This window comes from Plasmodium cynomolgi, chromosome 7 (assembly GCF_000321355.1).
Source record: "Plasmodium cynomolgi strain B DNA, chromosome 7, whole genome shotgun sequence".
Lineage (NCBI taxonomy): Eukaryota > Apicomplexa > Aconoidasida > Haemosporida > Plasmodiidae > Plasmodium > Plasmodium cynomolgi.
The window spans coordinates 852,009-868,114 of NC_020400.1; the positions used below are offsets into that span (position 1 = coordinate 852,009).

Below are 16,106 nucleotides of genomic sequence, written 5' to 3' on the forward strand. Positions count from 1 at the left end.
ACTACACTGTGGTGTGTGTTTTTTTTTTTTTTTTTTGTGGCACTCGCCCCCCTACTGCTGCCCAAAGGATACTTAAAAAAAATGAGAATCGACCCAACTTGACGTGAGCTACAACGCATAGACAGGCGCGACACGCACCTCCGCTCGCTGTGCGACCCAAGAAGAGATGGTGTCGATTTAATTCTCAAAGTTAACGCTGAGCGTGGGGAACTTCTGCTTCAGCCGTTCCGTTATTTCGCTCTTCACGCTGAAGGGTATTTTGACTGGCTCCGCGTAGGGGTCTGCATTGGGGCCGGCCTCTCCATCTGCTTCTCCGACTGGTTCCCCATCCGCGTCGCTCCTTCCACCCGGGTCAACCTTCTTAAAAACCAACGAGACGGAGTTGTTGATATTTTCCTTGTTCTTCATGAGGTCCGTGATTACTACCTTCACCTCTGCAGGGGGAAGGAGGAGATGTTCATATGGGGAGTGCTCTGTGCGTGCACTACGCTCACTATGCGCACTATGCGCACTTCCCGGTTAAACTGCGCTTTCTTTTGCTCTTTTGAGGGGTGAGGGAGTTGAACTGATGGAATGCGAAGCGCCTCCTGTCTTGAAAAGCTCCCCCTCCCCCCAAGCATAACACCAAGGGGACGTCCCCCCTTCCGTGTGCCACTTACTCAGAAAATCAAAGTACGGTTTCAGATCGCTCAAGCAGCTGTATATATTTTCCTCATTTATTTCGTCAAAATTGGTGATGATGACGTTTGGCTCTTCATTGTTTTCATTCCGTATGTACATTTTTAGTGTCTTCTTGATAACTTGCGACACTGTGACACTGTTCGAGCTGCAGGTGACGCAGTTCCCCAACAATTTAATATACAAATCGTTGTTTTTTATGTCTACCAATTCGACATCGCCGTTATCTATTTGCAACTTGGGTCGAATTAAATTTAAAACCTTTTCCACATTTTCAGGAGTTAAATCGTAGTGCAACCCCCCATCCTTATGCTTCTCCTCCGACGACTGTATTTTGAAGCGCGAAATTTTTTTTTTATTCTGTATATTCGTCTTGTTTCGCAACACACTGAAGGTGTCATTTTGGAAAAGGTCAGAGCTGTTGTGCACAAATAGGAGAGCGCCTTGGGGGTGTTTTAAGCTCCCTCCATTTTTTGCACACAAAAAAAGGGACAGCAAAAGGGTGAAGCTGCCTGCCAACATAATGCGCCTCATTTTTGTTCACGCAAAAAAGTGTGTGCTGGAAAAGAAGCGCCAGAAGCTGTGAAGGCTAAATTTTGTAATAAACTATGGTATCAACCTGCGATTGCAAAAAGGAGGATACATTCATCCTTATTATGTTGGATTATGTCAAAACTTGTGTGATGGTAAAATGCTTCCAATTTTTGTTTTATGAACTGTTCATATTTTTTTCTAAATTGGCTTTTTCGCACCTATAAATATGTATATATTTTTTTTTTTTATGTAGGATTTATCTTGCCTGTTCATATTTTTTTTTTTTTTTTCCAGCTAGCTTTTCCCATTTTTGTTTTAAACGAACATACATAAGTGTACATTTTTGCATCTTAGCAGTTACCATTTTCGTTATCACTATTTGATATATCTTCTGTGGTGTGAAGGTTGTGCTGCCCGCGCCTGTTTGACGTTGCCGCATCTTTAACTGAACAGGGAACGCCTGGCACAGAGGAGGCCCACTTTAGCAGATGGAAAAATCTGAAAAATGGGGAACTACAACAATTTGGGAGAAGCGAAGAAGGAATGTGCGTGCCCCCACAAGCAGAGTAGAGCAGCGACACTTGAAGTTAGCATACCTTTGCGCTAAGAAGTGAGGGGGGAGCAGCAAAAAGAGCAGTCAAAATAAGTGAAGCAATTAAATAGTTAAGGAGGCCCCCCTCCCCCCAAGCATGATAACCATTTACAAGGAACACCTGAAAGGCAGCCACCACTTCAGCCGCGTATTCGCGTACGTGCTTCTAAACCTGCGTAATAAGGAAAACTTCTTTAAAAAAAGATCCCTTAGGGGAGACCCTTTTTTTAGCAACTGGGAAAAATCGCATTACGTGAAGAAGAGGACAGTAAACGAGAGTAGGAAGAAGAAGAAAAAAAAAAACCTAGTCATCCATTTTGCCACTAGCCAAATTAGCTACTTTTACTTTCACTACTTTGTGTATATATTGTTGCCAAAACTGAGATGTCTGTCTGACTGCGAAAAAAAGAACATTCTGGAAAACGTCTATTTGGTTGATCGCAGGAATACCGATGAGAATGTGAAGGGACATATATACAACAAAATTAAGCAAGGGGGAAGTAACATTATTTTTTCCGACCATGTGCTAGCCAAAGAGGAATATGATTACACACACACGTTGGGATTATTTTTAGAAAATCCCTTCTTCATGGACATACTTGAAAATGCAAAGGTAAGAAAGGTAAGGCGGCAACATGCACACTCTTTTAAGAGCATAAATAGGCAGCGCTTTTGGAGAAATACACAAATGAGCAGGTTTCACTCGGACAGAAGTAAAAACTACTTTGCATGTAGCAGCTGCTTGTATGGGACGTACTTCTGGGGGAGTCGTCACCCCAGTGAGTACAACGTAGTGACCATACTGAAGAGAAAGGCAAACTTAAGTGCCTTCAAAAAATGCAACGAGGTAATTCAAGACATTAACAATAATGTGTACTGGGTTAACCATCACTCTTTTTATAAATTTTACGAAACGGCATATGTCAGTTTTGTATATCATCGTATGAGCCTTTTGCAGAGTTTTGTTGACATGGTAATAAGGAGGAAGGGGGGGGCTCCGGGAGGAGAAGTGGGACAGGAAAAAAGAATAAAAAAAAAAAAAAAAAAAAAACCTTAACACATATATATTCTTTACACATAAAGATTTCATTTTAAACGTTCGTCTATTTCCCGACTTCATCAGTAAGAAAGCTATTTACATCGACTTCGACCATGCCGCTAATTTGTACGTGAAGTATTTACAGCTGTTAGCAAGGGTTAGGTCTTTTTCAGGCTGTCCACGGGAAGGAGGGTTAGCTGCGCATGGGGATGAGAATCCTGCGAAAAAATCCAGCGACACGAAAAAAAAGAGCCTTCTTCGGGAAATAAAAAAAAATCTGAACCTACATGTCTGGAGTAGGAACCAAAAGGAGAGCTTCTACTCCGATTTAGTCAAAATGAAGTTTCGCAAGTTTTACAATTAGGAAAGCTCTCGCAGGGGGGAGATATGGGGAGACTAGGGAAACACCCCATCTTTTCCCGTTCTTTTCGGCACATCTGTTGCATCAACAAAATATGATGCGTCACGGGTACAGCGGTGAGTCTCCCCTCCTTTGCGAAGTTGCAGCCGGGGGATCTTTGCAGTGTTTTATCTCCCTTTGATTATATTTGTGGATACGTGCGTGGGGATGCATACATATGTATATGTATCCAATTGCCAGTCCATTCGTCCACGCATCGCGATGCATTTTTTTTTTTTTCTCTGTTTTAATTCCCACACCGGGTGTTCATTTCCAACCAAGCTGCTTTTCTCTGCTCACACAAAGTTAATAGAAGTCACCCTTGCCGTTTCCGTTACGCCGTCGATTTTTTCATTTTCTATATGAGCAGTTATAGATGGAGGGGTAGGGGACAGCAAAAATCAGTTGCGCATATATGCATGCCTTCAAATGTGCCAACTTTTTCATAACGCAAATAGTTTTGCAACGAATTGTAGGGAACCATTTTTTTAAGCTCCTTTGGCCAAAAAAAAAAGGGGATGCCACTCATGATAAGGGTGTTTAGTTTGGGGGCTGTTTTTTGTCATTAGCCGTACGGAAATTTTTCCTTTTCGCCCCTCCATTTTGCTTCTCCATTTTGCTTCTCCATTTTGCTTCTCCATTTTGTTTTCACCGATGATTGCTAACCTTTCGTGTGAGCTCCTTTCTTCCGTTCATGCCTTTTCGCCTTTTTTTCGCCTTTTTTCCCTTTTTCGCTTTTTTTTTTTTTTCTTTCCCTTGTGCGTTTGTTTCCTTTTTCTGGCTGTCACCTCCCTCCATACAGCTCCTCTTTGAAGAGTTTTTTTTTTACAAAGAGAAGTATAGAGTAGGAAAGGAAGGGATAATAGGAGGAAGAAATTAAAATGGATCACTCTCTGATGATTTTCCCGTGAAGACTTTCCGTCGATGAGTCATTCCCCTGGGGTGAATCCCCTCGAGTGATTTTCTCTCTAATGCTTTAACTGCCCTTTGGCTATACCCTAAAGGGCTATATGATAAATGGCCTAAACAATGACACGCTGTTTTGTCCGCTCCCTTAGATTTCGCCAGTTCTTTTACAGCTTTTACTAAGGGCATACATAGATCGTAATGACAAAGTGGTGGTCGAGGTAGGGGCTGAAATAGGAGGAAGCGTGAAAACCCAGAGCAGGGGAGGGCACCACTATCGCCCGCGCTTCCCGTATGTAGGTGTTTCTCGTGAATACGTGCCGAACTGTTGTTTCCCCTCGCGTCGCCAGCGCGCACAGGGCATAATAAAGGGACGCGGCTGCAGGTCGGAGGATCCCCATGCGCACGTGAGGGTGTTAGCCGAGTTGTGTTAACCGACGTGTGCTAACCGAGTTGTGCTAACCGAGTTGTGTTAACCGAGTTGTGTTAACCGAGTTGTGCTAACCTAGTTGTGTTAACCGACTTCTGCACGCGCAGTAGGGAAGTCCACCCGTTTGCCTAGCCACACCATTCCGTTACCCCACCGTTTAACTGCTCCATTGCTGCATGTGCGTTCTCCCCTGTTAATGGCTGATTAGTAACCCCCTCCTTTCTTGCCCCTCCACGGTCGCCCCCCAAAATGATATACCTACAAGGAAAGAATCGACCGATAGGCATTAAGGAAGAGGACATAAATGATGAGAATTACCTCCTCATAAAAAGCATTTTGGAAGATGAACACGTGCATGTACATAGCTGGATAGAAGTCAGTCTGATCTACTACAAGAAAAAATACTATAAGCTTTTTTTGGATTTGACAAAAGAGGGAGAAATTTTTTATCTGACCAAAAATGATGGCAGGGGGGGGAAGGAGGAAGTGGGCGAGAGGGATGCCTTGAAAGAAGGGTCGAATTTTTATACGCTGCTGCTGTTGTATCATTTGGAAAAAATAACGAATGTGAAGAATGTGAGCAAGGAAGATGAGCTGAAAATAAAATTGGAAAATTTAATCAATCAGATTGAGAGGAGGAGGAGCGACGTTCTCCAAAGGGGGGTGGAAGGAGGAATGCTACGCGGGGTGGAAGGCGGCATGCCAAAGGATGGGTCAAATAAAAAGGAGCGGCCAATTCCGTGGGCGACCTACGATTACTTGTCTCCACATCTAGCTAAAGGCATTTACAACGTTAATATGTACCTGTACCTGCTCAACAAGTATGACCGAAAGAGCGGCTCCAACTACTTCCAAAGGCCCAGGACTTCCCCCAGCGATGGAGACAACGATGATGATGAGAAGCAAGCATCAACAGAGGAAAAGATAAAAAATGAATACATTAATCCGTTGAATTATTTAATGGAGAGTATATCTATATTGACCGATCTGGTAAAAAAAAACAAATACGATTTTGTCGCCTCGATTTATTTATCCCTCTCGTTATGTCTTACGTATAAGGTGGATCTCTGCATTGAGTTTTCTTCCCACGTTTTGATAAGGGTCATAAATTTGGAGAATTTTTTAAAGTCCATCGTTTTTACTTATCGTGGGTTGTTAGACCCTGTAAGGGAAGAACCTCCCAGCACGGAGAAGGGAGCCACCACCTGGTTGTCCAAATTTATGAGTCGTGAAAAAGGGGGGACTGACAGTACTGATAAGCGTGGAGAGAAGTATGGGTCGTTTGGCGGAAGGGATCATACAGGGGGGGAACAACACCTCTATAAATGCATTAGGTTAAAAAATTTGTTAAGCATCCTGACAAGACTTAAGGCTATAATAAAATATATAATTGGAATCTGCTATGTGAAGAAGAAGGAATGGAGCACTGCCTCCTTCTGCTTGACTGAAGCTATCAAAATGGGTGGAAATCCCGAAGCGTATTTAACCAATGGGTGGCTACTACTGATGAACTACTTGGGAAAAATTGCGCAGTGCAACGATTTTGTGAGAGAGGGGATCCATTGGGGGGTTGGAAATGGAGGCTTCCTCCATATCAAAGAGCAGCAGTTCCCTCATTTGGAGTCCCCCCCTCCTGACTGGGACAAAAACGATCTCCGAAAAATACCAATCAAATATATCATTAACCTGACGCTGCTACGTTATTACGATTATTTGAGACGAGGCATAGTGAAGTATTCAAAAGGCATAGCGATTTTTCTGATGAGAGAGAGCTCCTCATATCACATTGATAAGAATGACATATACGAGTACGACGAATCGATCGAGATAGCAAACAGTGAAAATGGGTACCTAAAAAAGAAGCACGAGCATTTGAAGGGGCATGAGCATTTGCAGGGGCATGAGCATGTGCAGGGGCATGAGCATGTGCAAGTGCATAAGCATGTGCATAAGCATGTGCATCTGTGTGAGAGGATGATATATCTATACCTAGATCTGTGTGAAATATGGCTGATGCAGGGAGATAGAAAATCTGTTGCATTTTTAAAACTGATGAAGGATAAGATACACTTTAATTATATTAATAAAAAATGTCTCTCGAAATATCATTTTCTCATTGGCATGTATTATCATCACATTGGGAGAAACACCAGGAGGGCACTCAAGTATTACCACAAAAGTTTGCAAATTTATGAAAATCACGTAAGTAGGTACTATCATACCATCTGTTTGATTCAGTTGAAGAAGTACAGTAAAGCCAAGAAAAATATTTTATATTTTTTTCAAAAGTGTAAAAATGCTTACTTTGTAAAATTGTATGTTTTTTTTTTTCTGCACACGGCAAATTTATTTTTAAATTTTAACCTCCTTTGTGAGGGCAGCAGTTTTGCACTTCCCCATGGGGGGGGAGCCAAAGCGGGGGTCCACCCACTCTCCCATGGCATTGAGAATGGCACCACGCAGGGGGGTGACACGAAGAGGAGCCAAGATAAAGCAGCTGTGAAGAAGGGTGACGACAACGAAAAAGCAGTCGCGAAGAAGAGCGACGACAACGACAAAGCAGTCGCGAACAGTCACGACAAACCAGCCGCGACAAACCAGCCGCGAACAGCCGCGAACAGCCGCGACAAAGACAAACCAACACACACTTCAGTTAGGACCAAATATATGAAGAGCAACCAAAGTGACAGCTGCATGATAGTCGTCCTACGAATGCTGCAGCACTTGAAGGACGTTCTGGAAGCACACCGTTATATGTTTCCTCTCGATTTGGATATAAAACTGATGAAAGTAAAGATACGTGAACTGCTGCTAACCAAGTATAACCACGAGGAGATGGTGGAGTATAACAAGGAGCTGAACGAATTGGAAGAAGTTCGAACCTTTTTCAGACAAAGAAATAAGCCTCGGAAAATACCTTACGAGCTGATAAATAATTATGTCATCTCTCTTTTTTTTTGTGATCAGAAGGAACGCAGTGTGCAGTTAATGGAGTTGCTGAAGAGGGAGGTCTTCCTTAAGGTGAAGCGTTTCTCCAGTTACTACTCCTATGCGTTTTGCGGCAGAGCTCCTGGTCCGCGACTCTCGCGGGGTAGAGAAGAACATACGCTTGTCCCCCCTAAGGGGGGGGAACTCTCCACTAAAGGGAACAACGCTCGGAAACGGAGCGCGGCTTCTCCGGGGAGCACGAAGAAGAAGTCTAAGCGGATTGGGAGCGGGTCTCCCTACGAAGAGGCCACTACGGGGGGGGCTCCCTACGAAGAGGCCACTACGGGGGGGGCTCCCTGCGAAGAGGCCACTACGGGGGGGGCTCCCTGCGAAGAGGCCACTACGGGAGTGGCTCCCTGCGAAGAGGCCACTACGGGAGTGGCTCCCTACGAAGAAACCACCGCAGGGAAGGCCAAACAAAAGAGAGACACCCTACGTCTTACTGTGCATCGAAACACACGAAAGCTGTACCACCTGGACGCCATGATGCGTATCCATCGAATCAGAGAGCTCAAGCTAGCTATGGTAAGCCAAGGAGCGAAGCTTCCAAAACATGTATACATAAAAAGAAGTAACCGAGAGAGATACAGGGAAATAATTAACTATTTAAAGAGGATCTACCTAACCATTTCCTTTAACAGTGCAGTGTTGGCAGAGTACCTAGGTTATAAGGACTCTCCCATACAGACATACAAATTATACACAAAGGTGTATAATACATACGAAGCTGCCTTCATTAGGTTAGCAACTGTTTATATACAAATGAAAAAATTCTCAAAAGCGAAAGAGGTGATAGACAAGGGGCTGCGGGCAAATCCAATGTCAGTAAATCTCCAACTACAGAAGGCTTACATACACGTGGAGAGGAAGCATTACGATTATTGCATATACTCTTTGGAGAAGCTAAAAAAAAATGAACAGTTACATGACGACGTTTTGATTAACACATATTTAGCCATTATAAAATATGGTAAACTTAAGAGAGGAAAAAATAAAGAAGAAAAAAATCAACTAGTAAACGAAATTTACAGTCATATAAGTTTATTAGGGAAAAGGAGAAATAATTTCTTTGTATCGAGTCTAATATCGATACTGCTGAGTGTTAACCACAAATATGAACTGTCAAGCGAAGCGTTTCAGTTGTTAATTGACTCGAATGAGAAGCTGACATTTTACTGCCAATCTGCATTGCGAAATTTTGTTCTACACATGTTTAACCACCTGATGAGAACAAACGATGAGATGAAAAATAAATTATTTTTAAAAAAAATAAATTTATTTTTAATTTAAGCATAAAGAATGGTATTAATGACAAGCTGTTTTTTCTCTGCTATGCAAATTTTTTACATTTAATTGAAAAATTTGAAGATGCCATTGTTTTGCTATACAGTGCTTATGTTAAATGGGCTCATGATTTGTCTATTTTGAATACGCTCATTATTTGCATCGATTCTTTTGCTTCCAAGTATCTCAGTTCCGATTACGTGGAGTTAACGGACATTTTGCTCATGGGGGACTTGATCTGCTTCTCCTTCTGCGCCATCCACACCCTGCTGCGCTTCAAGCGCATCGCCACCTCGGCGGAGCTCCTCGCGTCGGGTAAGACCCCCCCAGGTTGCGCGGATTAGCGGTTTATCGGTTGGCGGTTGAGCCAATTGTGCATGCCCATCCTCTCCACATAATTGACCGCCCCATTTTTCTTTTTTTCTCCCCCCCCTTTCAGATGAACAACACAACTACTACAAAGAAGGAGATCTCATCATCGAAGTCAGGAAGAAAGACATCGAGCATTTAGCCAGCAGGAAGTACCTAATAAACACGTACCAAAAGTTCGAGGAGAAAATAAAGCCATACATTGAAAGCAGCGTACCCAGCATGGTCAGGCAGAAAAAAATGTATAACCAAAAAAAAATAAATTTACAAAAAAAAATTTACGAAGATAAAAAGAGGAAAAAAAATTTGGAAATGAAAAAACTGAAGAGTAAGGAAAGTCTACATGAGGAACTGCTCAGAGATGTTAGCGAACTGACGTACCACATGACTGAGCGGGGCACGGGGATGACCACCCTCAGGGGAGAAGAAAAGGACGCCGCGCAGGCAGAGGGAGAAACGTATCCACAGTTGGGTCATCCAGAAAAGGGACTTCGTCAACAAGAAGAGGACGGCCAGGAGGACGACGACGACGACTACGACGACGAGGAAGGGGAGGAGTTTTCTTTTAATAAGGGAAGCGTCAAACCGAATGGGACAACTGGCAAGGAGGAGAACGACGAGGCGAAGAAGAAGAACCCTGGGGAGGGACACATCTCCGACGGGGATCCGCAATACCTGGACGCCTCGTCCAGCAGCTCAGATCTCTTCGAGGAGAAGAAGCCCAAAAAAAGGAAAAAAGTAATAGACTAACCTGACCCGTTCAGGTGAAAAAGGGAAGAGCGACATGGAGAGGAAAATTAAAACGTTCGCTAATACGATGTGCATGTTACCAGGCGATTGCTAAATGTTGGATGAGGATGAAGTACGCACGGGGGTACTCTCACCTTGCGTGTTGACAAAAAAAAAGAAATGCGAACAAAATGGGAGAAAGGCCAACTTGGGATGAACGATTTGGGGAAGGAGGCACATCCACCCAACCCCCGGCGCGCAAGAAAGGTAAAAAAAAAAATTACAAACTGACACGCAGTCGTAGCTGCCAAGGTTGGTCATGCAAAAGAGGGGAGATGATTAAAAGGTGTCCAACTGAGTAGAGCCTATCCACGACACGCTAATGCTGTGTGATGTCTCTCTTAGCAAATGATGACCTGTCTCCACACCTCTACACAACGCCATCGTACACAAATAAACTTAACTGCAACTCGTCGTTTTTTACGTTCAGATCGTCAAACTTACAGAAGTTGTAACACCCCTGGTAGTATTCTCTCGACATGTATTGGAATGGACCCCTCGTGACTCCCCCAAGGGAGAGACAAATGTATTCCTCCAGCAGTGCGTAGTTTTCCAGTTGCTTCAGGCCGACGCTTACGTAGCTGAAATGGGCAAAAAAAAAAGGGGGGAGCAGAAATGTAAGCTGCAGGTAGGTATGCAGGTGTGCAGGCATGCAGGTATGTATGTATGCACACGCAGCTGTGGGGAAAGTGCCATAAGGGTTAAGTCACATGCCGATGAAACAGCACGCCTGCCCAGTGATACGCACAAGATGAGGGCATATAAGGGGGAACGCCCACTCGAAACAGAACAGTAATCGAACAGAACTGTGATTAGCTTTCCGGAGCGCCATGCAGCAAACGCCCCCGAGAGAGAGAGAGTTACCCCTTCTTGGCGGATTTGTGACCATCTAGCCAAAGCTTCAACTTGAACGACTTCTTGCCAGCGAAGGAAAAGGCGGAAGTCGTCAGGGGAATGTTCCCCATTTCGCGAAATCTCCAAAACAGTTTCTACAAAAAAAAAAATAAAAAAAGGGGGTGAAGGGGGAGAAGGGGAGGGAACGGGAAAGAGCCATTTGTGTGTGTGAGTTCGCGTAATTGCATCTGTGTGGTGACAAAGACGAGGGGAGTGACCACCACCCCGGTCAATTTGTGCGGCGCTTTGAGGGACAAGCCCAATCAGCATAATGAAATGCATGACTGGGGATAAGCGCTCCCATGCGGCCTGGCCGCGCCGCCTGGCCGCTCTGCCTGACCAGCCCTCCCGCGCGCCTACCTCCTGCACGTTTCGAATAGTCCACACCACCTTGTAATTGTGTATGTGCATCGAGTCAACCTTGTTAATGTTGCTCACGGTGAAGGCATCCGTCTCCTTTTTCTTCAAAGCGTAATTCTTGTCGATATTCATGTAGAGGTACCTGTTGTTATTCATGTCGATGTAAAAGTCAAGATAGTGTTTCATTTTTTTCTTTTCATCCGGAATTCTCTCGTAAGTCTCCACAAGATCCTTTGTGTTCACACACTCGTATTTTGTTTGACTGTCCATTTTGTTTTTGTATTTATAAATATAATAGTAAATTAAGTTTAGGACTTTTTCTTTATTGTACTTTTCAACGTGGTCAATTTGAAAGAAGTTGTAAAAATTGTAAAAATTGAACAGAGGCTTATTGACGAAAACATTTTTTAGGGTATCTTTCTGGAGTATGTATTTTTCTCCCAGTTGTTTATTCTGGACATATTCGTGCACGTCTTCTACGGACACTTTTTTTTTGTAGGTAAAAATTTTTCTGTTGTATTTCCCTATGTGCATGTTCTTTTTTAGCTTTTTCAATTTTTTTTTTTTTTTTTTTTTTTTTCCGCCGAGGTTCCATTTGCTTCTTCGCCCAGTTGGAAATCTTGTCCACCTTGTGCATCTTGCCCATCTTGCCCAGCTTCCTCACCTTTCCCGTGAGCCAGATCAGCCCGTTCGGGTGAGTCCTCCCCCTGAATATCATCCATGTAGGTGTGCAGATCGGCTTCTCCTTCATGTTCTTCTTTTTGGTGCCCCTCGGGGGGTGCCGCGGAGGGGAGGTCGTCCTGGTTGCCGTCACCCCCATGGCTGACACTGCTAACGCGGCTAACACTGCTAATGCGGCTAGCACTGCTAACGCCGCTAACACTGCTATCACCGCTAACACTGCTATCACCGCTATCACCGCTGCCACCGCTGCCACCGCTGAGCTTATCCTCAACGTAGTCAAACACAGAGTACTTCGCCTTGTCGGAAAAAACGTCCTCCTCAGTGCCCTCGTTTTTCCTCTTCAACTTGTAAAACTTGAGCAGCCTCCTTCTCATTAACTTTTTGTTTACTTTTTTTTCCCCCCCCTTTTGGTCCTTTCCACCAGCAACACCAGCATCGCCATCACCGTCTGCCTTTTTTTTCTTCTTTTTTTTCTTCTTCTTTCTCTTTCGCACATGGCTAGGAATGCTTCTTATCATGGACTGATCTTTTTGCTTCCTAAAAATCAGACTTAGTTGAAATTTGTTATCTTTTCCCTTCCCAAAGGTTTTACTAGACGTTTGCTTGTACTGCCTCTTTTTAAAAGCGCTAGGTATGTAGCAGCTCCCGTTTGTGTTTTCCACCCCGGGACTAAAGCAAATGTGGCCTATGAAACATTTTAGGTACACTAGGAGGAAAAGGGAGGAGAGGTGTATCCTCAAATCCATTTATTAATTTTTTTTTCTTTTTTTTCTCCGCCCCCCCCTTATTGTTAAGGTAATCCTCTTTACATTATGGCTGCTGCCGCTACTGCTGCCGCCACTGCTGCCGCTACTGCTGCTGCTGCTTCTGCGTAGCCCCCTCCCTTTGGAAGATTTTTCCAAACATTTTTTGCAATTTACGTTTTTTCAAGCAAATGTGTTCCACTACGTGGTTACCATGTACATTACATACGTATAATGCGTATCACTTGCGTGAGCATTTTATGTAAAAAGAAAATGCAGCACGTGGGGAGAGTCACATGGATTTATAAAATTGGAATCCTCCCCCCCCCAAAAAAAAGGGATGCATTTAAAACGACATTAATTGAACAATAAAAATAAAAAAAAAGTACAAAAAGCTGGGGAGCGCACTGCAGGGAAACGCACTACAGCGCAACGATCAGCAAAGCAAATCCGAGTGGATTGGATTGCGGCAAACACATTGGTGTGGGACGAGACCAAAAGGTAGGCGACGCATTTACAAGTACATCTTCTTCCTGTTAACCTTCATATCTGGGCGCAGCACAAACTCGTACATTTTCTCCTTATCGTTAATCAGTCCATCCTGTTAAGGTCATCCGAGAGAGGTGAAAGGAAAAAAATGGTGCAGGTGTGAAGATACGTGTAACATGTAGGCCAAAAAAATGTAAAGCGGCAATGGGGAAAGAAGCGCAACGCGCCAGAGTGTGTGAAGCAGGTGGGCCAAAAAAAAAAAAAAAAAAAAAAAGCAACAAAGAAGCGGCAAAATAGCTACATGAACGGAAAAAATATGAACGGTTCAGAAAAAAAAAAAAGAACAAATTAGCTACATGAACAGCTCAGAAAAAAAAAAGAAAAGAACAAATTAGCTACATAAACGGTTCAGAAAAATAAAGCAAAATAAGAAGGCCACAACTTTGCAACGACGTAGCCACACACGAGGAAACAAAAGCGCACGGCATGCGAAAAATTACTTTAAGACTAAGCAGCTGCAAGGTGAAAGCCGGGCCAATTTCGTTCAGTGCGCACTTCTTTTTGTTGAGGAAGTTGTACCTGAGGGTGAACGTTCAGGGGCAAAGGGGGGAAAGAAGCATAACGTAGAGGGTGAACAAACAAGGGAAACGGGGGAAACAGGGAAAACAGGGAAAACAGGGGAAACAGGAAAAACAGGGAAAACAGCGAAAACGCTGGCAAAGCGCACCACCCCGACGCAGCGTCGCCGCGAAGCCTTACTTAAAGTGGCGGAAAAAGATAAAGTCGCGCTGGTTGTAAAAAACGACGACCTTCTGGGATTTGTACGCGGGGTTGAAGGGCACCAGGGTGTGGAGCTGCCGCTTTATCCGTTCCCCAATAAAGGTGTTAAAGTTGGTGATGTAGACCTCCGGTGGCAAAGTCGTTATTTCAATGTCTGTCTTCTTTTTGTGTGCATATAAAACATTGGTGAGGGAGTATTTCGCCGTGGGGCCGTTTGGCAAAGTTGATATGAACATATACTTAGGGTGTTTATCTATTCCCTCTTCGATTAAGATAAAAGTGGAAAAATTATTCTGCACAGAATTGCTCATGAGAAATTCAATCGAATGATCCAATCTTGGTTCATAAAAAATGTGAGGAAATGTTATCGACAATTCTTTCATAAACAAAATAGTGTTTTTCGATGGTCTCTTGATGGATGTTATAACAATGCTTGGTTCTTTCCTCTGTTTAAAATAATCACTAAATTCGTCTATACATTTTTCATTTTTTCATTTTCCGCGTTAATTTTATTTTCATCAAAGATGGCTAGCCGTTCTATACTCCTGGGGATTTTTTTCTCCACAGGAATATTTAAAGATTTTTTTTTTATTTCATCTTTTTTTTGTTTACGAAGAATTAATTTCTTCACATATGCCTTTCCCTTCAGAGCATTTCTTTTATTTTTGTTTTTGGAAAATCGAGACAATTCGTTGTATCGTTTTACATCAATTTTTTCAATTTCTTCGATGGAGTACTGCTTCTCCTTGGTCATGTACCGCAGCTTTTTTTTCTCCTTTTTGTTCATTTTAAGGGGAAGGGGGGCAGCAGGGGGGACTCAAAAATGGGTAAGCATAAATGGGTAAGCATAAATGGGTATGCATAAATGGGTATGCAGAAATGGGAAAGCATAAATGGGTATGTGTCTACGTCCGGGGGGAGGGGTCCACAAGTACGCTTCTACATACGTATGCCTTCCACGTGAGGGCAAAATTGACACGTGTTCACCATGTAATGGTACGATGACAGCCGCGTCGTACGTATATTGGTATCCCAAATGTTCATATCTACTTGGCGTTCTTCTTCAACTCACTTATTTCGCAAAACGGGCAAACTTTTCTGTGGTGCCCGACGGCAGGGCTTCATTCGCGTGTTCTTTCGTTTTGGTGATTTTTGTGGCGAAGGAGAATCTATTACAGGGGAACACAGCGGTTACGCCGTTACTTATCTTCGCTCATTATGTTAGAGGTCACAAGAAGGGGAACGGCGCTACCAAGTGGATGTGGCAACCATTCGTCCATGTACCAACACAGCGGCGAACTCAAAGTGATACTCAAAAACGAAGATCCCGCGTTGTTGCCGTGTGGTTGCCGCGTTGTTGCCGCGCCGTTGCTGCCTACCCGCTTAAAAACCGTCAAAGGTATAGCTTGCTTCTGCTCAGTACAATACTATGCAATTTTTCTAACGGAACAACGCCAGTTTCGTTTTGCTAACCCAGGGATGATGGGCTAACTCAGCTTTTGGCCACAAATGATGCGCACGCATAGTTATACAATGCGCATAAAAATGCTCCTTCACTTATTTTGTATTTCCAATGTGGTCAGACTCGCTTATATTAAATTAATGTCGAAAAAAAATTCACGGAAAAAATTGACGCCCCAGGTTATGCAGCTAGCCGAGAAAAAAAAAAAAAAAAAAAGAAAGGCGCAACATAGTTCAACTGAACGTGGCGAGAAAATTTGCCAAAATTTTTATTCCAAAGTTGTTTTCTCTCCTTTTTTTGTTCCAATTATCATTATCTAAAAAAGGAGACCCAACTTGTGGCATGCCAAATTGGCAGTTTCTTTCTCCTTTGCGTAGGGCATGAAGTAAAACGTATGCATGTACATTACGCGTGCATACACTTGTTCCCATATCTTCCGTGCATCCACATAAGTACATACTTTTTTCCCGCGTGCTAGTTGTTGCCTCCCATACGGTCACGTCATACACGCCTCGTGTACCACTTCGAGGCGGCTAATGCGAAATAAATTCGCATCGAAGGGGCCGCTTAAAATAAGAGCATACCCCCTAGGGAGGAATAAAAAAAACAAGTTCCCATAAATAGGAAAGGGAAAAAAGGAGGAGGTTGAAAAGGTTGGCAAAAAAAAAAAAAAAAAAAAGGACAA

General features: G+C 43.4%; 5 protein-coding genes across 5 annotated transcripts; 2 read left to right on the forward strand and 3 right to left on the reverse strand.

Moving 5' to 3' along the window:
* Nucleotides 1–659: 659 nt before the first annotated feature.
* On the reverse strand, nt 660–1,212 carry PCYB_072900 (hypothetical protein; the record flags this gene model as incomplete). Its single annotated transcript, XM_004221687.1, has 1 exon — nt 660–1,212. A coding segment is annotated over one exon (553 nt), but the record flags the coding sequence as incomplete, so codon positions are not given.
* A 142-nt stretch (nt 1,213–1,354) lies between these two features.
* On the forward strand, nt 1,355–3,207 carry PCYB_072910 (hypothetical protein; the record flags this gene model as incomplete). The annotated part of the gene is made up of 2 exons (XM_004221688.1): nt 1,355–2,813; nt 2,932–3,207. Exons 1-2 carry the CDS (start codon nt 1,902–1,904, stop codon nt 3,205–3,207), a joined length of 1,188 nt encoding a protein of 395 aa, XP_004221736.1. The 5' UTR covers nt 1,355–1,901.
* A 1,621-nt stretch (nt 3,208–4,828) lies between these two features.
* Nucleotides 4,829–8,857, forward strand: PCYB_072920 (hypothetical protein; the record flags this gene model as incomplete). Its single annotated transcript, XM_004221689.1, has 2 exons — nt 4,829–5,569; nt 5,639–8,857. 2 exons carry the CDS (start codon nt 4,829–4,831, stop codon nt 8,855–8,857), a joined length of 3,960 nt encoding a protein of 1,319 aa, XP_004221737.1.
* An 896-nt stretch (nt 8,858–9,753) lies between these two features.
* Nucleotides 9,754–12,693, reverse strand: PCYB_072930 (hypothetical protein; the record flags this gene model as incomplete). The annotated part of the gene is made up of 5 exons (XM_004221690.1): nt 9,754–9,924; nt 10,434–10,590; nt 10,874–10,998; nt 11,264–11,748; nt 11,928–12,693. The coding sequence occupies 5 exons, from the start codon at nt 12,691–12,693 to the stop codon at nt 9,754–9,756; spliced, it is 1,704 nt and encodes a 567-aa protein (XP_004221738.1).
* A 511-nt stretch (nt 12,694–13,204) lies between these two features.
* Nucleotides 13,205–14,369, reverse strand: PCYB_072940 (hypothetical protein; the record flags this gene model as incomplete). The annotated part of the gene is made up of 3 exons (XM_004221691.1): nt 14,085–14,369; nt 13,680–13,736; nt 13,205–13,291 (listed from the first exon to the last, which is right to left on the reverse strand). The coding sequence occupies exons 1-3, from the start codon at nt 14,340–14,342 to the stop codon at nt 13,205–13,207; spliced, it is 402 nt and encodes a 133-aa protein (XP_004221739.1). The 5' UTR covers nt 14,343–14,369.
* Between the last annotated feature and the right edge of the window lie 1,737 nt (nt 14,370–16,106).